The following is a 26,631-nucleotide window of genomic DNA, read 5'->3' as shown; positions in this document are numbered from 1 at the left end:
CCATGGGATGAGGGCTGAGGACAAGAACTCAGGGCAGGTCTGGCGGAAGACACACGAGGACGAGACTTGGGCGGAACAGTCCGGGGTTTCGTGGTGACAGGGGGAACAGTCCGGGGACTAGTGACGACAGGGACAAACGGGGAAACAGTCCGGGGGCTGGTGGAGACAGGGACGAACGGGGAAACAGTCCGGGGGCTGGTGGAGACCGGGACGAACGGGGAAACAGTCCGGGGGCTGGTGGAGACCGGGACGAACGGGGAAACAGTCGGGGATGCTGCAGCAACAGACTCAGACACAGGGGACACAGAGGACACGGAGGATGAGGTAACGGGACTTCTGACGGGGGACATGGCAGGTGACAGGGCAGGACTGGGTGTAGCGCTCACGGCGACAGGCTCGGGAGCAGCACTCACAGGACCAGGCGTGGGTCTGACGCTCACTGTGGCAGGCGTGGGTGCTGCGCTCTCAGGAACCGGATCGAGTGCTGTGCTCACAGGGACAGGACCAGGTGCAGCGCTCACGGAGACATGCGTGGGTGCTGCGCTCACCGTGACAGGCTCGGGTGTTGAGGACAAGGCAGGACAGACAGGTTCAAGGATTTTGACAAGACTTGACAAATAATTAGCTAAAGCCTCAGCGGCAATGACAACAGGCATCCTTTGACGAGCTGATACCAATCGCAGGACTGCTTCTGCAGCTTGATCGGCCGCAGCTCTCACAGCAGCTGACTTGGGATCGGCGCTCGCTGGAGCGGGCTCTGGGACGGCGCTCGCTGGAGCGGGCTCTGGGACGGCGCTCGCTGGAGCGGGCTCTGGGACGGCGCTCGCTGGAGCGCGGGCTCTGGGACGGCGCTCGCTGGAGCGGGCTCTGGGACGGCGCTCGCTGGAGCGGGCTCTGGGACGGCGCTCGCTGGAGCGGGCTCTGGGACGGCGCTCGCTGGAGCGCGGGCTCTGGGACGGCGCTCGCTGGAGCGGGCTCTGGGACGGCGCTCGCTGGAGCGGGCTCTGGGACGGCGCTCGCTGGAGCGGGCTCTGGGACGGCGCTCGCTGGAGCGGGCTCTGGGGAAGACAGAGACGGAGGACAAGAGGCTCCCTTCTTCCTCTTCTTCTTCCTGGGTCGCGGTGCAGAGGACGTAGCCGGGCTTGTGACCAGTTGCGGAAGCACAGCAGGGACGGCAGTCTCAGTGGAAGAGGACTCCGAAGTCGACTCCCACGACAGCCGTCTCTCTCGTTTGCCGAGTAGACCTTCGGGTCCGGATGACGTCACGGGAGTGGAACCAGCTTGATTCCCCTGGGAAACGACGCCTAGGACACGACCCTCCGGAATCACTGGCAGCTTGACTGGTGGTGAAGACAAGATGGACCCCCGGGACTCTCTCCTCGATAAACAATCCACCACATCAGCGAACGAATGGCAAACCAGGCTCTCCCGTTCAGCCAGGGGTGGAGGAGAGTTGAGACCCGCAATGAGGTAGCGGTTTAGGAGGTGATCAGGCAGGAAAAACCTCCTCTCGTTGGCGACCCGGGCATACTCACACAATGATAACTCTCCCTGGGAGGGAATCGGGAGTTTGCCCCTCTTAGAGTCAGCGATGGTCCTGTGCCACCAATCCTTAAGATCATCAAGGTTATGCCGGACATAAGAGGACGTAATGTCTGCTGGGTTCGGTTCTGGTCGGTTCATTCTGTTATGAGGGTGAGGAAGGATGAACCCAATAGCAGACAGTAGTCAAGGCAACACGATTTATTAAACAAATAACCGGGAAAACAAAGCCCACGAGGGGGCAAAACAAGACAGGACTACGGTGACTTACTAGACAACGACACTGACAAAACACTAGAAAACAAACAACACTACAAGAGAAACTAACAAAGACTAAACTTTCAATGACTATCAAAGACAAGACTTTCACAGGGTACTCACAAGTAACATTTGGCAATGAACCGACACAAGACAGCAAACACAAGGGGATTAAATAAGGAGACTAATCAAGACATAGGCCTAACAGGTGACATGGGTGAAGCAATAAAGACTGAATCAGGATAACAAGGGGGCGGGGTTAAGAGACGAGACAACACAAGCACATGGCCATGACAATTGGCCATGCGCTTGTACACAAAACATTGGTTCTGTCATGATCCTGCCACAAGACCAGGAATAATCAATAACATGATGGCAGAATCATGACAACCCCTCCCTGAGTCTCTCCGTAAGGCTGCACTCCGCTACTAGTTATTTCAGAGATTTTGGATGAGTGAGATTATTTGTGTGTTTTGTTATTGTATCCGAAGCTTGTATATAGGTACACTGTGTAGGAATTTCTCCCATCTAGCGGTGAAATTGAAATTTTGCATTCAAACAAATAGTGCTCTCTAGCCATAGACAGTAAAAGAAATGGACACAGCGACCCCATAGATTTCAACGGAGAAAAGTGAAGCCAATTAGAAGCACTCACTTCCTGATGGCTCAGCGTACTGCGCAGGCTCAAACTGAGCTTGATGACGTAGATGTGACGTGAGCAACCTGTCTGACAGTTGTAAGTATTCTAGTAGCTGTGCCAAGAGGAATCTGAATCATTCCCTTCTGAATCTTGCAGAGCTGGAGATCGTGAGTATTAGCTGTCCATGAGCTAGCAGCAGGAGCAACTTTATGACTCCCTATGGGCTTCTCCCTTGACTTTATGCCTCCACGTCCCCCCGATTGCGCGCGAGCTTCTCCTCCTGTCTATACGGTAATTATTCTACTGTGCGATATAGAGTCCCGTGGTTATGATGCAATCGTTAGCCTATTTTTTACAAAAACGGCTTCTACGGGGCCATAACGTAAGATACAAAGTAATGGAGCCTTTTATACATTGTCGTATTTCTTTATAAATAAATAATGGACAAATGGAGTCTTTGGACGCCTCAGATGTACAGTTATTCGCTGTCAAAGTGACGCCAAAATGAATGGGAGTCAATGGAATGCTAACAGCAGGTGATGGTCTGCTACAATGGCGGCCCCCAAGGGAAGCTTTGGTCTCAGTTTCCGGCTGATGGATTACCCCCTTGTCTCTAGCGCCTCGCTTTTTCAAATGCGTGTTGCAACTACGGTAGCCGTTATGTACCAAGAAGCTATGACAACATGTCTTCCAATAGCACTTCATCGAGTTTAACTATACATGTTCTACTGTTATGCTGCCTATATAATGAATTACACAACCAACCAATGAAAAAAAAGCTTGTAATTTAGACCGTAACATTGGCTTACCTGTCGAGAAGAAAGCAGGCAACTTCAGCGTCCCTTTCAAAGTCTTTCTCCTTCATTAGCTCTTTCTACCTGGGAAAAGCTTTCCCGATATTTACCCTCGTTTTTTTTTTAATTCGCCGGTCACGTTTCCTTTTAAATATTTTTTTTTGCTTTTTTGGCGACAAAGATTCCTTCTGCTGTGGCTCGGCATAAGTATGATCCTGCATTATGAAGTACCGTGCAGTGCAGCCTTTCAAATTTGCCAGGGCAGTGACAAGCGCCTCTCACTGATCTCCTTGTCCGTTTTAGCTGGTTTCCGTCACGTGACGCTGGCTCTGAATGAAAACGCGTTGTGGAAACGCGCTGAGGTAGGCTAGTGCTTTTTGTCCCTCTCTGCTAATATAGTTTTTCAAGATGGCGGAACGACATGGAAGCCTCCATGGACTTACCCGTCCCATGTAAATAAAGATAAGAAATTCTTCGCTTACAAGGATAAGTCAGATCATTGGTAGAGGTAATTTTACACCAATGAGGACATATTTATGAATAAAGACATTGATTTTAGCTAATAAAATACACAGTGTACCTTTAAAGGATCATTTTTGCTCACACCCAAAAAGGGGCAAATTTGATTTTGGGGACACCATAGGGGACACCATAGATTTATACATCTTGTGAAAAGGGGCATAATATGTCACCTTTAAAACTTTATAAACTATAATCACTGGCTTCGGGCAAGTGCTGTGCGCGCGTTGGAGCTTAAAAAATTCTGGCACTATTCAATGCGTTACAAAGCTGGGAAGAACCAGGATATTATTTAGTATAACTCTGATTGTGTTCGGCTGAAAGAAGAAAGTCATATACACCTAGGATGGCTTAAAGTTAGGGTTGGCAATTTTGAGCGTCTAGCAATAGCAAGCCAGCTTTGAAAGCATGAGATCCCACCCTCCCTTCAGAGCGTCTTTAAAGCCACACCTCCTTTAAAACACATGAACGCACACAGCAGAGTTTGCAGAGCGTCACGAAACAAGAGACAGCATTAAATTTCCTCATGTCTCAAAGCACATGAACAAAAAAATATTACAATAATAATGAGCGTAAACAACTTACAGAGCTCTTATTTACCACCTGACTGCTGCAGATTCACGCCAGTGTTGATAGTGTTGACATAGAAATACATAAATCCGAGTCTGAGGACGTGAACAGCTCCGAGTAGAACGTCACGGGTTGCCATCTTGTAATAACAATTATGACATGTCGTGAACACGGATTAAGCTTGTTGTTTTGGTTTAGGAGGAACTGTAAGATGACTGCTGTTTGTTTACGGCGCCCGGTGACTGTCTACAACGTGCTGATGACGCGTGATGTCTGCGCGAACAGGATGTGCGGAGGTATGGAAATACATATGTTGATACTGACAGGTAGGACATTGTATCATTGCATTCGGACCGAATGACTTACACAGAAGATATATGTACATGTTTTAAAATTTAGACCACTTCTATTATTGATTGCTTTCAGGATGTGAAGAGAGTTTCAACCAATATAGAAAAATGTTTTATAAAACAAATTGCCTACCTTTAAGGGTGAGTAAATTATGGGATAATTTTCATTTTTGGGTGAACTATTCCTTTAATATATCAAAAGGAGCTAGGCCGGATTATCAGTGAATAAGGACTTTTAGTTTATTGAATGTTGGTCTGTTTCTCATAATATTACTTTAGAATAAAAAATCATATGAACCAATTTATGATACTTTAGTGCACATTTTAAAGCTTGAGGTTCCTGTTCATTGGAACTACATGGAAAAGAGCATAATTTACTCAGTCAAAATATTTTTATTTGTGATCTGAAGATGAATAAATGTCTAAAGGTGCAGTCAAATTTTCATAGGCAAAATCCATTTATTTCAATAGGAATCTACAGTATGCAATTGGGAATTTTGTGTAAGGGCAAAATATTTCCCCATGCAGATTTCGCAATGGGTTCAACGGATTCACCCTATTGACCAACTGAAAGCTGCTTTGTTTTAAAGTGACTTCTGTGTGTGGTGTGCTTCATACATCAATACACTATTGACAATAGACTGTGGACCTTTTTTGTAAAGAAAAATTCAATAAAATTTCACATAGGTGACCACACATTGGGTTTGGAACAACATGAGGGTGATTAAATAATGACAAATTTTTTTTTGGTTGGGGGTTGTACTATCCTTTTAAGTGGTATAGGTTTTATGGAATGAGTCAAATAAAATATGGTTAGTAAAAATACTCCACATCTCCATATATTATCACATTTCTCAAAAGGGGAATCGGCTTCATTTGCTTACTAAGCATTAAATGCTCACAGCAATGTTTTTAACTGCTGCTGACTAAACCTTGATATCAATATTGCGTGACACCAGGTGTCATTTTTGGAGAAGTTTCACTCACATAAGAAATGTTATTTTCATACTAAGTGAAGGTTCAGATATTACAGTAACACGTACATGTATTTGTGTTCCTGCCAAACCCTGAGGGAGCCATAATGTTCATCTCTGGCATCCCCATGACCTACCACACTCATAAAACCAAGCCCTGAAACAGCAGCACGTGAAATATTGAAAACCAGTTTCTCTCAATTACTCTTACTCATACCCACAAGCTATACCCTCCTCCAGAATCAGAATCAGTCTCTCTCTCTCTCTCTCTCTCTCTCTCTCTCTCTCTCTCTCTCTCTCTCTCTCTCTCTCTCAGAAAAGAACAGATAATCTCTTTCTTTGGTGTGGATCATTACCAGATAAGATGATTTTGGTGATCTTGTTGACCAGGAAGTGTAACTAAGGTGATGAAATGTACTGGGTAACAGCGGTCACAATGACTCCCTACTAAAATCTTGTCTCTTGTGATTCAACATAAACAGAAGGCACGTCTACACATTTTTAAACACACTGGATCTATGACTTTTTTTGTTCTGGATGACTAAGCAAGAGTCAGAATGACACATCTAGGATAATCTGGAATTTCCAAAAAAAGCAAACAGAAAGTACATGTCACTGATAGTCATAATTTACATATAGATACTATTAATAATAAACCCATGTGCAGTTTAACAATGAATCCGACTATTTAAATATACAGTACAAACTATAAAATATGGTCTGATCTACTTCTTTACCTATTGAAAATTCTCTGATGGAATGCACGATGGCCCTGTGACAATTGGTTCTCAAACCTGTCCTGGAGGACCCCCAACACTGCATGTTTTTTTTGTCTCCCTAATCAAACACACCTGATTCAACTCATCAGCTCATTAACCCATGTGATAATGAGCTGATGAGTTGAATCTGGTGTGTTTGATTAGGGATAGGGAGACAAAGAATATGTGCAGTGTTGGGGGTCCTCCAGGACAGGTTTGAGAACCACAAGTTCGGTATTTTACACTTAAAGCCCTGTTTTAAGATCGTTTCTGATGAAATAGAACGGTTAAGATTGAAATTTGGACACATGCTGCTGGCCAGAGAATCTCGAGGCCCACAGAGAAGGAAATGAATAGTTGAATAAAGTCGTTATTTTTGTTTGTTTTTTTGCACACAAAAAGTATTCTCGTCGCTTGATAAACTTAAGGTTGAGCCACTGTAGTCACTCGGACTATTTTAACGATGTCTTTCATAACTTTTGGGCCGGCCAGTTTCGATCCCTTAAGAAGCCAATGGAGGAGTGATCCAGCTCTCAGATTTAATCAAAAATATTCCGAAGATGAACGAAAGTCTTACGGGGTTGGAACAACATGAGGGTGCGTAATTACTGAGAAAATTTTCATTTTTGGGTGAACTAACCCTTTAAGCTTAATCAATTCTTAGACTACATCATACCACAAAATGAGACCTCATGTAAGGGTTAAAGACTCACGTGTCACCATCTTCATCCTGACATGTTGCCGCAGCAATATCTGCCAGCAGACGATCTGTGCTTTCCAGCGGCAGAGGAGGCGAAAGAGTGGGAACCGGAATAGCAATGGATTTCTGTTGGCTGTAATGCCGAGACCACTGGAAAAATGGGTAGCCTGCTATAACTACAGACAAGAAAAAATATTATATTAACCAAAACAGCATGCATATCAAACCAACACTAATGAAAAAGAGTTAATTGAAGAGTTGGCCTGGTCATAATGAAAATGAACCTTTTTACCAGGTCCTTACATTTTAGTAAAAAGAGATGTTTGCAAATAAGTTGCTAAAGCTTGGGCTCAATTTTGGAAAGTTCCAGTGAGGATACATTTGGTTTAGATTATCTTTATGACAAAATAAGATTGTTCTGCATAGCACACTATCAAGAACAAGAAATAGACCAGTAACAGTAATGTATTCATGCCAATGTGTGACGCTTTTGAGCATAATTATGTAGATTATTATTTGTAGGCCTATGTTAGATTATCTGTATAATGGAGACCGAGGAATGTTGTAACACAAGGTAGAATGTAACACTCTCAGTTAAACTAATGAGAAATTAGCTAAAGTTATCATATGGCCACCATCTAGATTTTAATCTGAGCTGTGAAGTTAGGCTATACAACATCACACACAGCACACAAGCTTTTTATCAACTTAAAAAAAAAAGAACAAAACTTTAGGAGGGTCTGTAACAGGTCATTTTATTGACATAAATTCAGCACATAGATACAATAAATTATGTTTACTTTGATAAATAATAGGCCTATGTGGATATTATGTTAGGACTTTGGTAACATAGCCTACTGAAAGAAAAAAAATATTATATATTATAATTACACTCCTCGGTTTTACCTGCATATTTTAACCCACTGACACGTTTTGAAAACAGCTCAACCAAACATCCTCCTGATTAGCTCAATGGTTTCGCGTTGACTGTGGTTCGAGTCTGGACTGACCATGACTGCGCAATCATATTGCCAGCGCACGCGTTCCACCCGAACGGACACATACTTTCAAAATGACACAAACCAATGACACACACCAAGTATGAACAAGTGCAATTGCACAAAGTCATCTAAGTTTTGCGCTTAAAATATAATACGAGAGATCAGTCAAAATAAACATATTGTAAACTTACGACATGGTGTTACGAACTGGTCAGTGCTCGGGAGACCACGAAATGAGTTGAATCTCAGCGGTGCATCTGTGTGTATTTGACCCACGGCAGAGTCCTTCAACTCTTTTGCACCCGGGCTATGTGGAATATTTCTTGGACCACTGGTATCATGATCCACATCCGGAGGGAAAGGACGTTTCTTTATCGGACGCGTGGAAAATGAGGAATCTGTCGGTTTCCCTGCAGCGTCCGTTTGATTGTTGCACTTAGGGGTTATAGGTCGGGTTTGTGTGGGACCCTCACGCGTCCTGCTTGCCCTGACATCCCCATCATCTGTTTGAGTCGTCTGCGAAACTGATCCATCACAACTGTCCCGTGATTCAGGGGGAAGTATCCCGTGTCCATTGCTGAACTTGTGCTTCGGTTTCACCTGTCTTTCTGGAGTATGTTTAGGGCGACCTTGGTCTCCCGGTTGCGCGCAGCTCCCACGCTCTCTGGTTTTGTTGGTAAGATCCAGTGGCACAGATCGCACAGTGTGATTACTGCCGCTCATTGTCATTGTCCTCGTCCTCAGGTAGGCGATATATGGGTCCTAGACGAATCCTTTTATTAACATTATGTCAATATGACTAACTTGACTCGGTCCCAAGATGACTATCACCTCTTGCTGCCCAGATTAAACAACATACTTACATGCTTTGCTCAATATGTTTTAGCACAGCTCACTGAAGCATTTAAATTCATAGCCTTCGCTTATGCACAAAGTTTTCTATTAAATGGTCAGTTTAAAAAAAAAAATAGAACTGAATAAACATCCCAATTAATTTCACATGCAATTAGAAGAATGCCATTTTAGGGCAATGACAATTTGACATGTGCATTATTATTATTAGGCTATTGATCACGCGCTGCAGTCATGATGATAACCTCTGCGCTGTGCTGCTCGCTCGCTCTATGATCTGAACTGAATTCACAGAGTCTCCCTCTCTCATTCACTCAAATTAGGAAGTAGGTGGGTGAGTGAACTGGGGTTTTCCCTTTCAGCTGTAACTGAATCGTAGGCTATGTATAACTACCCATTTGCGAAACACGATTAAACGCTCTGTCGAAGGTCTGTGCAGTTCAGATAAAATAAAATAAACTAGTAGCATATTTATTAGTAGACTACTTTGTACTTAGCATTATTATGCACATTATTAACACTTTTACGCGTCGTATGAAGTGAAAGCTTTCATGGAATCGGTTTCGGTTTAATTGTTAGACGACAGTGTTTGGCTTATTTTGACGTAGCCTATTGTCTGGCTATTGAATCTTTTTTCATCAGTGCAGCTGAATGTGTCGCGAGCTGTTGGATAACAGGTGTGCAGTTTTGCTTTCCTTTTAGCCGTAACTATACTCTTTCTCTTTTTTTATTGCTTACCCTGGTGCCTGGTAGGAAGCGGGCTGGATCTCCGGCGGGGATCTCCCTCACAGCTGTTGTCGGGAAACCTGCCAGGCTCGACCTCTTGTCTTCCTGTTGCCTTTTTCAGCACATTCACATTGGGTTAGCGGATCATTAGTAACTGATTGATAAGAACTGATAAGATATGGTCATTTTCTTACATTAGAGTTTTGATTTATGACTCATATCGATGATAACAGCAAATTACTGTCTTTCACATGCTATCTCAGCATCTTATCAGCACCCCCATTTTGATCAGATCCCTTCAAGATGCATAGCCTAGCTGTAGCTAGTAGTAATTTTTGGTTCCAAGAACCAAACCAATTTTTGGTTACAAAATAGAACCTAAAGAGAACATTAGAACGATAGGAATTGGTTCTTTTAGAGAGAGAGAGAAAAATAACTGTGATAATGTTAGGACAATGTTCGGTTTCACTTTATTTTGATGGTCCCTTTAACACATTCTGTTGGCTATAAGTAATGTTGCACCTACATGTCTACTAACTCTCATTAGAGTGTTAGTAGAGTATTGGTTGACTCAGTGGCGTAGGTTTGATTTTGAAATTGGTGGGGACGGGGACAACAATATATAAATATATTTTAAGTTTTGATCGAAATTATTGCTAGGGATATATCAGTGTCATTGGATATTGAAGGGACACGTCCCTAGCGTCCCTACTAAATTCTACGCCCCTGACTGGTAGGGTTAGGGTCAGAATAAGTTGACGTACTTGCAAAGTCACTTATAGGTCAGTAGAATGTCTGTTGGAGGACCAACACAATAAAGAGTTAGCAGATATTAAGCAGACATTGAGTTTACTAATACTCTAATGAGAGTTAGTTGAAAAGTAGTTGTAAAGTTATAGTCAACAGAATGTTAAAAAGGGACCATCCAAATAAAGTGTTACCCAATATTCTGTGTTAGCTAGGAATTTGATATCATTAGCATCAGCCTTCTGATCCTGCTCTATGTAGAATCAAGAGACCTTACAAAAACACACTTGTATCAGATTATGCGACAAAAAAAATCTGCGTCATAATCATACCCATCTCTTTCCACCTACACCCCTTAGTTCCTCCTCACACCAGGGGTTTGGAGTTACCTGGGTCAGTTTGGGACTTTCCTTCACTGTGGGGTTGAGCGGGTATGGAACTGCAAACGGAAAAAAATATAGGTGTTTAAAGTCCCCAAAACACCAAGAAGAGTCCACGGTGGGTCTGAACTTGTCAGTTAGTGACAATACCGCCCAAATGCTGAATCGCAGCCAGTTTAGTTCCCATGGGCCAACTGAAGATCTAAAGCAAATTAACCTTTTCATTTGAACACACAATTCAATTTAATGATATGTTTTTGTTAGGGGTTTTCTTTTCAATCACAGAGGGACATGAGGACTACAAAGTGCTTCAGAGAGAGAGAAAAAGACAATAAGCAATACTGGTGTGTTCAAACTTGTTCAAATTTCGTTTAGGACAATCATATGTATTGAACATCCTGTTCTCAGGTTGTGTTTTCTTAGAATTGGCTGCATGGTACACATTTGCAGGAAAAGTGATAAGTGCTAACATATAGGCATGAACAGGCCCCAAAAGGAGTGTGCTTGAAATGACTATAGTGTTTGTGAGGCTACGGTAAGAAAATAACCTTAAATAATCAGATCTCATAGACAGTAGGCCTACTATAGACATTTTTTAAGATGGGTTTACTAACATTATAGTGTTTTCCAGGACATGCTCCATTTGCATGCACCATAGCATACATTACAACCATATTAGTCTTGAGAAGGGGAAAACAATTATATTTGCATTTAAAGGGATCACCCAAAAATGAAAATTCTTTTGTCATTTACTCCCCCTAAAGTTGTTCCAAACCTGTGTAAATGTCTTTATTTTGCTGAACACGAAGGAAGATATTTTGGAGAATGTTTGTAACCAAGCAGATCTCGGGCCCCATTGACTAGTATTGTTTCCCCCTGGTAGTCAATGGGGCCCAAGGTCTGTTTGGTTACCAACATCCTTCAAAATATATTTCTTTGTGTTCAGCAGAAAAAAGAAATTTATCCAGGTTTGGAACAACTTGAGGGGGAGTAAATGATGGGAGAATGTTCATTTTTGAGTGAACTATCCCTTTATTCAGGATTATGCAGTCTATAGTAAATCAATTTGTACATGCACATATTAATTATGTATCATAGAGGGACCAAAATCGTCAAAGCAACCTAAGAGTTCATTTAGAACACTAAAAGCGTCTTGCACATTTTTCAAAAGCTGTCGGACTCAAGTCAAGTCCTCTGGTTAATGATGAAATGCTGTGAAGCAGTGCCCTCTGCTGGTGTCTCTTAGCAACACAAATAAGCGGCTACACATATCGTTTCATATAAAGAATTTGCTTCGGAGATATGGATTATGCAACGTAACCGAAAAAAAAAAAATCACAAAAAAATCCTTATGAAAAAGAATTGGTTGGCCGAATATAATATAAAAAAAATTAAAAAGAAATTTAAATTCGGAGTAATGATTAGCAATTTAATAGGCCATGGATTATTCATTAGCTATTTAATAGGCCATGAAATAAGAAAGAGTTACCCGAATATAAAAATAAATTACTAAAAACTACAAAGGTAAAAGTTACACTTGGCATTGTCATAGAAGCTTCAAGCTTGTTATAATTTTTTTGTCCATTAGAGGGCCACAAAGAGCCAAATGTTTAAATCAAGTTAAATCTCGAGAAAATGTGTGCTAATACTAGCTAGCTGTCCATATGAGATTAATATCAAAGTCTTTAAATCGTTTTTTTTTTTATCTGTGTGGATGTGTTTTAGTCTTTGATTAGTGTTTTTTTTTTTTTTTTTTTACTTTAAGTAGTTTTTTTTTGTTATTCTAAAGGCATTGGCTATATTAAAAATATATTTAACAGCACAACATGAAGAGTCATATCAATATGGTAGGCTATTAGTTTTAATGTTAATTAATTTATGTAATAATAATGCAAATTTAAGGCCAGCCCTACAACAGCACAGAAACTCTATATCTCCCTCTTTCTATAGTCTTTTGTTATGTGTTCAGGAAGTTGTACACACATGGTCTGTCCAATACGTCACAAATTAATTCAAACAGCGTCCCAACTGCACACAGCCCATGCTGCACAGCTCACTCACAGACACAAAAGAAAACAAACCTGTTTGTCTGCCTCTTAGCTACCCGGAAACTGATCACAGAGACAGAGAGAGAGAGAGAGAGAGAGAGAGAGAGAGAGAGAGGGGGAGAGAAAGAGAGGTGAATATCTGCAGTTGAGTTCCTGGCCTAAACCAACGTGAGTGTAAGTGCCTCTTCAAAATTTTGGACACAGAGATACATTCAGACAGAGTGAGAGACACCGTATGGATGAGAGAGATAACGACTGGCAGTATGGGTGGAGTGACGCTGCAGGAGGCCGGTAGATCTGAGAGCAAAAAAATGAGTATCTGAAGAATTCATGTCTTTGCAACATCTTTGTTACGGAGACCTGGCAAAAGGACACATGAACTTTGGAGCGGTTTTTTTCTATGGAGCAAAAGCACATTTTTTAAAGACGTATAGACACCAACCTGTATACTTTTTGTAAGGTGTTGCAGGTGTGTTGTTTGAATAAGTGAGCTCTTCTTGTTCTGCTCGTAAAAAATGTATCTTATGAAAGGCATCTGCCCTCACAGTGGCAATGGTGCCAAACATCTCTCATCACTTCTTCGCACTTGACCGGACCTGTGGACCTTGATATGGACAATTCAAGATTTTTAAACTGGATTACTGAACAAAGTTTTGCTGTGATGATAGTTGATTTAGAAATCATCACAATTACAGCCGCTTTTAAACTGCTGTTTCATCATTTTATCATAATCAGTGATAACAGGACAAAGAGTTACCGGGCAAGTGGTTTTCAGATAATTCTCTTTACCTAAAAATAGATATCTTTTCTGAGAATAATGGTGTAACCGTTCGATAAGTCATAGCCTCAGAGGTTTTCATCTTTTCATGCTAGCTCTGCTAAAAACGATGCTCTCCATAGACTCAACTAATCATCAATTGTTGTATCATGCATACAAAAGGACAACTGAATCAAATACACTGTAATTGTGTGAAGGAAGAGTGGACTCAACACTATCTCAGACAACTGTTGATTCAGACACATGTCTGAACAGTAACATAGGCTGACTAACACTCCACGTGTGGCTCATTGGATACATCTCATCTATGATGGCAACAGCTAGGCGTTCGGGACCTGCAGGCCGAAGTCAAATTCTTGACGCTCCTCAATCCATGTCTCAGTCCCCCACCAGTGCAGACCGCAAACTTCTTGATAAAGTTTTCAAGAGACTGGAGAAACTGCATAAACTGAGCACAGACCCCAGGCTGGGTCTAAAAAACAGTCCGCCATTCCTTCCCGAGCTGGTGTCGGAGACCGCCACCCTCCTGACAGAAGTATGGGCTCCTTACAGGGGGTCAATGATGGCCGTGCCCCGAGGGGACGAGGGTGAATATCTGAGGATCCATATTCGCCACATGCTGGACAAGACAGATAGAGCTGTGCTGCTGTTTAAAGATGGCAAGGAGAAGATGTTTGAAGAAACATCAAGCTACAGGTAAGACAAAGCCAAGCAATGTGGAGGTCAGTTTTTAGTCTTTGCTCACTGGTCACAATATGTGTGTTGTTCAGTTGTCCACATTCAAACATCTCAAAGACCATCAAAGTCGGCAGAATGATGTTAAAGGGGTCCTATTATGTTTTTCTACTTTTCCAACTTTAGTTAGGCTGCAGATCTTTTGTATGCTCAAACAGCAACATTACAATGTTACAAAGCTCAAAGTCCACTCCAAAGGGAGATTCCCTTTTCAAGAACTACAACAAACTAAATTTGGACTACAATTCGATTGTTCTGGGCTTCGTGAAGTCACAATGTTAACGTTACTCATTTAAATAACCCCGCCCACAGAATACCCCAGAAGGGGAAGAGGCCTGGTTGAGCGCATAGACTTGAGCGGCATTAGAGAAGACGGTGTTGTCGCAATGTCAAGAGACACTGTTTTTTGCACAACATTTCCAAAACTCATTTGTTTGACCTTCCTAAGGCTGATGAACTTAAGAGTATTTAAATTTTATTTTAAACACTGTCCTGAATGTTAAAACCCAACTGTTTAATTGTGCGCTGCACATTTTACGGAGAACAGCTGGTTTTTGTTTGTAAGCTCACGCTTTTGTAAGACGGTTCAGCTCTCCTTAGGAAAATGAAACATGGTTTTGTGATCGATTACTGTTTCTATTATCTTAGTTTTCCGACAAATATCACGATTAAATGGTGGATAACATCGTGATTCGTATCTATAATGTATAATAAAATTACAAAAAACATACCACTCAGGCAAAGTCTGTGCATGAAATGCGTTCTGGACGATCCTCTTGTTCGTTAACATTTTCAGGGTCTGAATCACTTGAATTGGTTTGAAATTGACGACGCCATCGTTAATATTTATTTGAGTAGAGCTCGCCGTTATGAAGGGGCGTGACGAGCATGCGTTAAGCTCTGCCAATCACAACACACTGGGCGAGCTAACCAATCACAGCACATTTCGTAAGGAGGGGCTTAATCGAAATCAGCATGTTCTTCGAGCTAGACTGGGGAGAGAGGTGCTGTAATAATGTAGAATATGTGGAAAATAATGCGTTTTTTTAACAGTATGATAACATATTCTAGTACACCCCAAAAACAAAATCAAGACTTCATAAAATGGCATAACAGGACCCCTTTAAAAGTAAAAAATAAAAAACAGACAGAAAGTAGGCTATAGTAGCCTAAAGCAGATTATTCCTGTTTGCTTTTGATAGTTTTTGTTATAGTTTTATATAGTTTGCAATAAACAAATAAAGCATACAATTCGGGAAATTCTTCTCTGATTTAACCTCTCACATCTCATTTCTACACTGCGAAGAAGAGGCAGAAACACAAAAAGTATATCAAACTCATTCAAACGAATCAATGTGTGTTTAAATCAGTCATCAAATAAAATGAACACATTATTAATGTGAAATGTCAGCATACTACAGAAGTAGCCTACAATGCTTGGCAAAAATGTACGCAAAAGAATGTAAATATGAATGCGTACATGTCCATACACGTATAAAGAGAGGGTCATGTCCTTCAGTTTTGCGAGGGTTGAAACTAATTTCCTACTATACCTTACCAACAACCTGACTGCAACAAAATGGCTTATTTTCAATCTTAAGCAACCAAAGATTGCAGTCCCTATTTAGTCTACTCTTGACCAAGTTACTGGTCTGCTGTGACTACTAATGACCAGTGTGTATAGTGCAGCATTATCATGTAAATTGAGGAAACTTCCCTCTAGCAATGGAAGCCAGCAGTTTAATGTTGTTTCGGCACTACAGTGGTCATTCTGTTTACTTCCTGACTTTTTTCTTCCTTCTTTTTTTAATTTATGCATGGCAAAAAGAGAGAGTGAAATATAATCTTCTAATTATATTTGACTTCCAATAGTCAAGTCAAGTCAAATATATTTATATAGCACTTTTCACAATACAGATTGTATCAAAGCTGCTTCACAGTATCAATCAAAACAACTTAACAGTGTTTGTTTATTATTGGAAAAAGACATCCAAGTTTGGTAGAGCTGATCAGTGGTATGATGGGTCATTTAATTTGAATATCCCCAACTGAGCAAGCCAAAGGCAACAGTGGCAAGGAACCGAAAAACTCCATCAAGTGACCCGATGGTGTCCTAAAACTCCATCGGATGACCCAATGGAGAAAAAAAAACCTTGGGAGAACCCAGGCTCAGTCGGGGCCAGTTCTCCTCTGGCGTTTATGAAGAAGAGGCCGAATTTACAGTAACTGTAAGAGAAAATTTATATGAATGCCTGGCTAAATAGATGCGTCTTTAGTCTAGTTTTAAACTGGGAGTTACTTTATCTTAAAGTAACAGTAACTAGCTAAATGACTTGTTCGCAAGGTCTGCAAATAGTTTTCTTTTTCTCTTCTGTGTGAAGTGAAATAATGAGACGAGACCTATAACCGTAAACCCTAATGCTTGAAGAAATTAATTGGTTTGAGTAAGGTAAAGTTAAATTTAAAAAAAAATCCATCAAATGAACTTTTATGAGTATTTAGAACTTTCTTTTGACTTCACAAAACTGACACATTAAGTACTCTGAATTGTTTAATTGTTTTGAGTTTCATGAACTTGTTTCTTTTAATTTTAAATTTAACTGAAACTGGGCATGGATTTCTATTTCCCAGCATGTTTGACCATGACACTCGAAAACGAGAGTAAATGCTAAAATATTTTTTGTGTGTGTGTGCAAGATTAATGTTAAGTGGGAGATTTAGTAGTGTTTAATGTGTTGCTATGCTCATTTAGAAAACTTTTTTATGTGTTTTTTTTTGGGGGGGGGGGGGGGGGGGCATTATTACATGGTGATGAGTGCACGAGCTTGGTTTGAGAACAATGTCTTGTAAGTTATGAATTAGCTTACACAAATATTTCAAGTTAATAGCAGTTACAAATAAAAATCTGCCAGTTCTGCTTAGGGCCTACTTAAATTTCTTAACTTAAACATTTTTATGTAACTGATTACCACAATTGTTTTTGAGTTTTGCCAATTTATTCGGGTTTCCAGTGCAACAGAACACCTCTTGCTTGACCTACAAATTAATAAATGTTTCACACAACATGTCACAACTACTAGAAATTTAACGTAGAAAAACACAATCTTAAAGGAAACTGTACCACTGTGCCATGCAGCAGAACCTGATTTCAACAAGTGCAGCATGTTCAACAATCAGATTTGAAACAAGTTTACAGTTTATGTCAAGTTTAGCCTTACAACCAGGGTTAGGTGCTTCTACTTCAGTGTTATTCGCCTATCATTTCCCTCTGATTTTAGGGATAACTTATGGTTAGGGTAAGGTTTGGAAATACGTTGAAGCAGGAACGCGTCTAACTCGGCAAAAGCAGGATGAGTGTGTGTGCATCATGAATCCTTTAAATACACACACACACACACACACACACACACACACACACACACACACACACACACACACACACACACACACACACACACACACACACACACATTGATTACAGAACTGTTTACAGTAACATGTTTCATAAATAGATACAGTAGTTCACACCCCATTTCTCAAAGTTTAAATGTTTCAGTGAAGCATGCTAATTCATTTGACTAAAGGAAACGGAATCACCACACAAACCTATTACAGTACATGTGAGTAAATTTAGCTAATTTCAGTTTGTGACTGCTTGACAATGCTGAAACCATGCCAACATGGTTAGTGGACAGGACACTGACAGTATATGTGGTGGTGGAAACTTTAAGAACATGACTGAAGGAAAGTTCAAGCCTAAGAAGTGCACTGAGTGCTTTGTGGCTAAGCTAGAGATAAAAGTAGAAAGTAAGCGGTCATATTGTCTGAGTAGAAAAATTTGTTGCATAAGCCATGGTTGGTCAGTTTAAGACCCAGGCCAGAGCGTTTATCTATATGCATTTCAACACACAAAGCCACATTATCCACAGTCAAACAGAAATAGCCTCAATGAATGTCAATTACAAGAAGATTTATTATTTAAAGATTCTGTCTAATCATTATTATACTACAATGAAAAGTATAAAAACGTTATAAATATAATAAATTAGTCTTATAAACTATAGACGTTCTTCAAACATTACACAGCATTTTTTAATAGATTTTTTGGACAAAAAATTATAACAGATGAAGGGTGCCGATCTGTTCTGTGCTGTGTAGAGGATGCTGATGTTACCATGACAACCTCTTTGATCAATTAGTAATGGAAAATTCTGTCACCAGTCTCACCACACACACTCAGGACAGGATGTATCAAAGTACTACTTCCTGTTTATAGTTCTTAGAGTGTGTTGTGCTGATGACAGTTTTTTTTTTTTGGGTGTTTGTGCATGCAGGTATATGTTGTGTATAAACTTGTTGACATGAATATATGACATATCAACCAACAATCATCATATCTGCAAAAATTAGTAAATAAGCACCACAGCTCTCCTGTGCAATTAGTATTTCTGTCAACCTTATATACAGAAAAATGTGTTTTACCATGTGCAACACACTAAATATTTGTGTTCATATTTATTTATTGGTAACTCTTTATATTAACTTTCATTAATAAATTATTAACAAACATTATATAATGCTTAACAGATCATTAGTTAATATATATTCACATGCGATAACATGCTTGTTGTTAATGTTTAAATAAACTTATTAAAGATTACGTGATTAACATATCGTTATTTAATGTAAATAAAATCTAATCTCATTAAACTTCTATTCATATATTACCTAATGCACATTTTTACAAATGTTGTGATTTTTTAAAAATTAATAAACAAATTCATTTAATTAGTCATTTTAAGCACTTCACACACTATTCATGTTAACATAATATTCATTAACTTATAACCATAGTCTCTAAAGGTCATACATTGGGTCTTTTGTTGTGGTGTGTATTTTTATTTAACAAATCATTTATTAATTATTTGTTCATGTTTTTTCAGTACCCGATCTAAAGGTGAAACTATAATTGTAAATGTTTATAAATGTTTATATAAATGTTTGTATAATGCATTTAGTACCTAGATGGGCATTGGATTTTTAGCTACTGTAACAACGTTTATGTAAAGCATTAATAGAACTGCCACAAGTGGTCATTTTGACCGCTAGATTCCAAACTCTATATCTTTAATGATAAATACCCAATTGAGAGATTAATACATTTATTGTATTAGGATATCTTTTAAAAACAAAACAACACCAAACTGTACATTTAAACAAGTTTAATTATACATTTATAAATAATAATATCATTAGCCTAAGCCTATACCGTAATTATCGCATATATTTACAACAGATAGGCTATATTTCAACCAACCATATCCATTCAACATAACTCAGAACAAGATAATAACAACTAAAAGTATCTTATTTAGATATTCTGTTGACAGTGAGAGAGACAAAGGTCAACCGCGGGAAATGTAACAAAAGAATACCGCGAAATTCAGTGCGGTCAATATGACCGTCTATGGCCGAAATAGGTAAATATGTTCATTTGTTTTTTTTGCCTTATGTGTAATTTATTTGAAAAACATTTTAAATGAAAATACAGACACTTTTAGGAAAAGTCAGGTACCAGCAGGATTTTATTTATTTTTTTCAACAAAGTTATTGCAGATAAAAAAAAATCAAAACGGTCAAAATGACCATCATGCCCGTTCTAGTGTTAAGTTTAGCTAAATGCTTGCTAAAGACATAACACCACATTTTAGTTTGTAATTTGGGTGCAAAACATGTTTTTATTGCCTCAACACTTAGTATACTATATCCTTAAACAGGATATTCCTTGAATCATTCATCAACAGGAGAAAACATATGTTTTTTTCTCAAGAAAAAACTTGTTCATCAAAACAATGTAATTGTCACATTGTCAGTTCTGTCTTTCTCCGCCTGTGTTTCCATGGTTACTCATTTAATTTGAGTTTCAGTTCAGGTGTGTCTCATTAATTAGTCTCATTAGTTCCTCTGTTTGCTTTCTTGTGCTTCTTTCAGTTCTTTGTCAGTTCTACGTTGCATTTAGTTGGTTGTTCTGTTCCTGTTTCCGAGATTCTATTTTGTGAAGTTTTGAGTTTGTTTTTGAATAAAGGCGCTGCTGCATTTAAATCCTGTTTCATCTCTTCTGCAACCACCTTGTAACAGTAGGCCTAATATAAACCGTGTTCCCTTTTAGTAATCCTTTAGTAATGCTGACCCCTTAACAAAGACTTTAACATACCACCAAACCTGACCCTAACCTTATACCGTATCCTACCTCAATAACAGCTAAAGTGTTTTGCACTTTGATCATGAACACAAAGTACATTGTACCTGACGATCTTTTTTTTTGTCGTAAGTACATAGTAGTTAAAGGGATACTCCACTTTTTTGGAAATAGGCTCATTTTACAACTCCCCCAGAGATAAACTGTTGAGTTTTAACCGTTTTTGAATCCATTCAGCCGATCTCCGGTTCTGGCGGTACCAGCAGCAGGCGTAATGATATGACGCAGCGCCTGAAAATAGTTCCGTTGTGTTGACGGAAGGACGGTGGCCTATTTTTAGGCGCTGCGTCATATCATTACGCCTGCTGCACTCATGGTAAGGCAGTAAAGTTTCTTGATTATTACGCAGGAATGAGAGTATAGTTCCTAGCCACATCAGCCTAGAAAATCGCAACTTTACATTTTCCGTCGGTCTTAGTGCACGATGTAACTATACAGAAGAGTCAAGTTTTAAATAGGAAAAATACCGAAACTCTTTGGTCATTTTTTTATATATAGAAATGCTAATGGTCTTGTCCACTTCAATGATGTATGCTAAGCTATGCTAAAAGTGGTACCGCCAGAACCGGAGATCGGCTGAATGGATTCAAAAACGGTAAAAACTCAACAGTTTAACTCTGGGGGAGTTGTAAAATGAGCCTATTTCCAAAAAAAGTGGAGTATCCCTTTAAAGACACCTAATATAAACTGGGACCAGTCATTCTTATATTGTTAAATTTACTGTTGAAAATACCAAAAGCCTTTTTGCGTTTGTACATTTGTGAATGTGAAAAAGAGCACACTAGGTAAGCTAAGAAGTTTAATGACACTTATAGATTTTCAAGAAGTGCATGATCTAATTAATTGAAAGTTTATTGACATTTGTAAGCATTTACATTAAATAATGATCTGATAATCAATCAACATTTATTAATGAAAGTTATTATAAAGGTTTACCTATTTTTTTAATCTTATGTTTTAATTTGCTTTATCTTTCAGGAGAAATCTTACTAAGTTGTCACTTCTGTTCAGCCACATGTTGAATGAACTACGAAATATGTTTCCTGGGGGCCGATTTCAGGGTGATACTTATAGGGTTACAAAAACAGAGGCCAAAGATTTCTGGAGGAAGGCTTTTGGACACAAGTATGACAAAAATAATTGATTGAATGTGTATTAAAGACTTTTAAACCATATGCATCCATTTTTGGACAACTCTCTCTCTCTCTCTCTCTCTCTCTCTCTCTCTCTCTCTCTCTCTCTCTCTCTCTCTCTCTCTCTCTCTCTCTCTCTCTCTCTCTCTCTCTCTCTCTCTCTCTCTCTCTCTCTCTCTCTCTCTCTCTCTCTCTCTCTCTCTCAGATGTATAGTGCAGTGGAACATTTTTAAACAGCAGCTGAGGAGGGTTCATTACTTCGAAGAGGGAATGGAGTCCATGGCTTTGAAGTCCACAGTTGATCTCACTTGTAACGATCACATATCCATCTTTGAGTTTGATATTTTCACCAGGCTTTTTCAGGTATCCTGAGCTTGAGATCTTCTAAGGAGATCTTAAAAATAACAGGCACATTCCATGAATAGTTTGTTGTGAGACTTATTAGATATGTTTGATAAACTAAATCATAAAAAATAAATCTGGTATGAAAAGTAGATAATTTTAACCACATCAAATGGCCTGTTTGGCCATTTGGCTGTGATTTTGATCGTCTTGAGTTTAACAATTAAAATTATTCAAAAGTCTTGTCATTTACATAAAATATTATATTGATATTAGTTTTATTATAGTAAAACAATATTAACTAATTTTAATGACCAAAAACAATATTTATATCTTTGTTACACATTTAAATTATTTACAAATTCCTTAAAATAACATTATTTGGACCCTTTCTACACCATTTTATTACACAAATTGATTTGTGAAGCTCCAATTTTATCTATTTCATTTTGATATATTTTATGTTTAATCCAAAATGGAAAAACCCCATAGAAATTGAATAGAAAACAAAAGAGTTTATAAAAATATATTTATAATAAAACGTTTGTTTGTATTTTGGTCCTTTGTATTGTAATCACTTCAAAACAAAAAGCTCTTTAATCTTGAATTCTCCCTTTAGCCCTGGTCAACTCTGTTAAGGAACTGGAATCATTTAGCAGTAACTCATCCTGGATACATGGCGTTTCTCACCTACGACCAGGTCAGGGTCCGACTGGAGCACTACAGACATCGTCCTGGCAGGTGAGACATGCAGCAGACAACATCAGGGTTAAAAATAATGAAGTATTTATTGTAGGATGCTTATATAGGTTTAACGTTAGACTTACTATGGTTTAGATCTAATCTCTTACTGGCTCTCTCTGTGCATCCACAGCTACATCTTTCGTCTCAGTTGCACACAAATGGGTCAGTGGGCCGTTGGTCATGTGACCAGTGATGGCAGCATTGTGCAAACCATTCCCCAGAATACACCTCTCTACCAAGCACTCATACAAGGTTTCAGGGAGGGCTGGTGTGTATTATTTTAGGAAAACAATTACACACTGAAATTAAAGCTGTCACCATAATGCTAATATAACCTGAAATACTTCCATCTGCAGCTACTTATACCCTGATGGGCGCGACGTGAACCCTGACCTCACCAGCCTGTGCAGTCCGGCTCACAAGGGTCGAGTCAAAGTCACAGAGGTAACTGAGAGTTAATGAATGAGAGTTTCAAATTTATTTCTGATTTGCTCGTTTCTTTTATCTCTTGAATGCAAGTCCATTTTGTCTCTAATGCAAGATGGACTTTTTTTCCTTCTCCTTCATTTGTTCACTTTCTCTCTTCAGGAGCAGTATGAATTATACTGTGAGATTGGCAGCACATTTCAGCTCTGTAAAATCTGCACAGAACGAGACAAGGACACTCGCATTCAGCCATGCGGGCATCTGCTGTGTCAGCCCTGCTTGACTGGCTGGCAGGTAAATTATATTCTTATTGTGCTCAAACCTTTACATCTCCCATTTACACTTCTTGGAGTCACACTCATGAGCAATTATGGTGAGGTGACACCCAAAAACCCACAATCAAAACAGCTATACATGATAACATGGTTGTGGTTCGTCTTGTTGGTGTAAATATATAAACATTAAAAATAGAACTCCTTGGAGTATAATTATTTTGATATCAATAGACCATTAACATAAACTGATAATTAAATACTTGCAAAAAGCAAAGTCATTCAGAAAGCAGTACTGCATGAATTATAGTGTTTGCCACAGCGTCATGCAGCTGACTTTTTGGCTCAAGCTTCCTGCCTGTGTTTGATCAAGCATGTGTGCGTGTGTGACTGAATTTCCACTTCTCTCAAGTTCAGTCACACATCATTGCATGGTGAGATAACATTTACCTTAGAGAATGAGAGGATGTGATGCATTTCTGCAGCTCTAGAATTAATGTAACACATTCAAAGAGTAGTGCAACTCATTCTCGTAAGACATAAGCTTTCTTGTGGTATGATGTTTTTAGGAACTAAGAACTAGAGTCCATTGTTTTGGTATCTTGTGCATTAGATAAATAGCTGAAATTGAGTTTCCCTCTAATATGCAGAAGTCAGATGGACACACGTGCCCCTACTGCCGCTGTGATATCAGAGGCACGGAGTCCATCCTCATTGAGCCCTACCTGCCAGTGAGAGACGGGAGGCCAGAGGAGAATGAGGAAGACGATGAAGATGAAGATGAGGATCATGAGGATGTGGAGCTGGTAATGAAAAAACTGGCTTGTATGAAAAAGGTGAGAGTGCATAATTGTGGCATCAGAAAACTTGTATGAATGTACAACAGAATGTATCAAGTTGCTTTGCTAAGAAAATGCCTCCTTAGACAATAAATGTAAAAGTAAGTGTAGGTTTATATACTTTCCTGAGTCTGTGCATTTCTTTAATTTACTTCGACTTTAATGGTTGGTTAATCTCATTCCTCTCTCACTATTACAGATATCACAGGAGGAGTATCAAGTTCCCCGTGCCACTCAGTTACCTCCTCCCCTTCCTCCCAAAAGAAATTCACTTTCCCCGTGTCCCTCTCCCAAACCACCCTCCAGATCCTTTGGCACAGGCACACGGGTCAGCCAGTCTAGTTTGGTGGGTTGTCTGTCTGTCTGTGTCAACGTGTTGTTTTTAAACCACTTTGTGGTTGGTATCCTAATTACGAAATGAATATGTTACTTTTGTTAAGTGCATGGTCCTCGGTAGGTAGTAAGTGAATTCAAACTTACTGTTATCATGAAAATCAGTTATGTTTTCTCCCCAGAAAGTCAAACACAGTTCCTGGTCAGAAAACATGCTAAGACAAACTTCCTCAGATAGGTAAGAAAATATCTGAATAAGCATTATTTGACTGCATATAGGTTGCATGGGTACATAACCCCCCCCCCCCCCCCCCCAAATAATAATAATAATAATAATAATAATGGAAAATAATGGCTAAGTTCTGTTTCTGTTATAATTTTACTGCTCCTTTCAATTCCCCATTCCAACCGGATTCAGAAGCGAGGAACTTTTGGAAGACTTCCGTCCCTCCTCTTTGCCATGTGGTAGACACAGTGGGTACCATAATTAACCTTGATTCGCCTCTGTATGCTTATCATAACTGTGATATTTTTTTAAGCCTGAGAATACCTGTGACATGTTTTCTTGAACATGACAACCACATTTGATGCTGTTGTACTGACACCTGGTGGCAGGGCTTGTAGTTACATAGAGTATAAGCCATTTCTGATGAAAAATAATTACCCTATCTCTCTTAGGTGGAGTGCCCTGGGAAGGGCCTTCAGAAACTGTTAAAAGGAAGAGGAGAGAGAAAAGAAGGGACAGGGAAGAAGAAGAGAGTGAGAGAGGTGTGGTGGATTCAGCATCTCTCTCAGGAAGACACTGTCATGGGGAGACCCAAGAAAACACTTCATCCTGACAGCAAAGTTTAATCTTAGACTTCAGACTGTAAAATATATTAGCAAGACAAAGGAATCGTGCGATATCATCAACACTGGACAACCAAAATTATTCAAATGACTTAATATTTACCAGATTAAGAATGTTAGCTTGATTGATCTTTGCATTGACAAAGCAGAAAACACATCTTAATGCTTACAGATTTTAAGACATTTTAAATCCTACCTCATGCCAACTAAATGTTTAGCGAAAAGGCACTGTTGTAGCCTAATAGATCGCATTGAATAAAGAATTTAAGATAAAACAAACAACAGACTTTTTTTCTTTTATATCTTCTTTTGCCGACAAATCTGCTTAATTAAACCACCTGCCAAGCTGGAATTTACATTCCAATAAAAATAGTGTTTTTTCAAGGCTGGGTAGTTCATGCAAAAATGAAAATTCTGTTATTAGGCTACAACCTCATGTCGTTGCAAACTTTCGTTCATCTTCGGAACACAAATGAAGATCTTTTTGATGAAATCTGGGAGATTTCTGTCCCCCCATTGACAGCTACAACTATCGCTTTGACGCTTCAGAAAGTTCATATAGCGATAGAAGATTTTGTTGGGTGAAAACCATAGTGAAAACATAGAGTGAAAACCATTTAAAAATCTATAAATTATCTTTGCTGCCCTCCGCTGGATTGAGACAGAACTTCATTTGTGTTATTATAATACTGGAGTAAGCTAGCCTACTTCGGTTTGTTCAGAAATGGGGTTCACCTGAATGCTTTTCCTTCATTCTTTTAAAATGAGTTTCATTTGTTTTGTTGCTGTTATAGGCTATAGTGTCGTGTTCCATTGTGTCAGGCAAACCTGACTTTCAAGACAGGCCTACAATTAATTTGTTTGTCTCCCACATTTTGCCAACTGAGCAAATAAAATCATAAAACAATATTATGTCAATATTATTTATAAATTAATGTAGTGATGATTGGTTTTTGATATCTGCACTATAATTGAAAAATTGTGAACATTATTTGTAAGATATTTACATAGGTGGCTTGCAGTTGGCTAAAATATAAGAGGTACTGGGCATTTAATAACACT

At 39.3% G+C, this 26,631-nt stretch overlaps 2 protein-coding genes across 3 annotated transcripts in view; one reads left to right on the top strand and one right to left on the bottom strand.

Moving 5' to 3' along the window:
• The window catches only part of bcl3 (BCL3 transcription coactivator), a 29,268-nt gene extending 19,944 nt beyond the window's left edge, over positions 1-9,324 (bottom strand). The window contains exons 1-2 of the mRNA XM_056267721.1: positions 8,298-9,324; positions 7,119-7,281 (exon numbers count right to left, since the gene is read on the bottom strand). Coding sequence (XP_056123696.1) covers positions 7,119-7,281; positions 8,298-8,835 — 701 coding nt within the window. The 5' untranslated portion in view covers positions 8,836-9,324. The remainder of the gene's footprint in view (positions 1-7,118; positions 7,282-8,297) is intronic.
• A 3,874-nt stretch (positions 9,325-13,198) lies between these two features.
• On the top strand, positions 13,199-25,853 carry cblc (Cbl proto-oncogene C, E3 ubiquitin protein ligase). Of its 2 annotated transcripts, none has more exons than XM_056267723.1 (12): positions 13,199-14,333; positions 21,610-21,756; positions 21,971-22,127; positions 22,726-22,847; positions 22,981-23,118; positions 23,207-23,294; positions 23,439-23,570; positions 24,199-24,384; positions 24,587-24,715; positions 24,903-24,958; positions 25,139-25,194; positions 25,399-25,853. In XM_056267723.1, the coding sequence occupies exons 1-12, from the start codon at positions 13,945-13,947 to the stop codon at positions 25,557-25,559; spliced, it is 1,761 nt and encodes a 586-aa protein (XP_056123698.1). In that variant the 5' UTR covers positions 13,199-13,944; the 3' UTR covers positions 25,560-25,853. The 2 variants fall into 2 exon arrangements, with proteins under 2 accessions (XP_056123698.1, XP_056123697.1); XM_056267722.1 differs by having other exon boundaries at positions 24,587-24,733.
• The last annotated feature ends 778 nt before the right edge of the window (positions 25,854-26,631 follow it).

Source organism: Rhinichthys klamathensis, unplaced genomic scaffold (assembly GCF_029890125.1).
Source record: "Rhinichthys klamathensis goyatoka isolate OS25496 unplaced genomic scaffold, OSU_Roscu_1.1 h1tg000262l_1, whole genome shotgun sequence".
NCBI classification, from domain to species: domain Eukaryota; kingdom Metazoa; phylum Chordata; class Actinopteri; order Cypriniformes; family Leuciscidae; genus Rhinichthys; species Rhinichthys klamathensis.
Note: the sequence above shows the minus strand (reverse complement) of the source record. Positions and strands in the feature narration are given on the sequence as shown.

Coding starts and splice junctions, on each gene's coding strand:
- cblc (XM_056267722.1), top strand. CDS start 13,945: ATGATGGCAACAGCTAGGCGTTCGGGACCTGCAGGCCGAAGTCAAATT. Junction 23,571..24,198: donor CCTGCTTGACTGGCTGGCAG/GTAAATTATATT, acceptor TCTAATATGCAG/AAGTCAGATGGACACACGTG. Junction 24,734..24,902: donor GGGTCAGCCAGTCTAGTTTG/GTGGGTTGTCTG, acceptor TTTTCTCCCCAG/AAAGTCAAACACAGTTCCTG.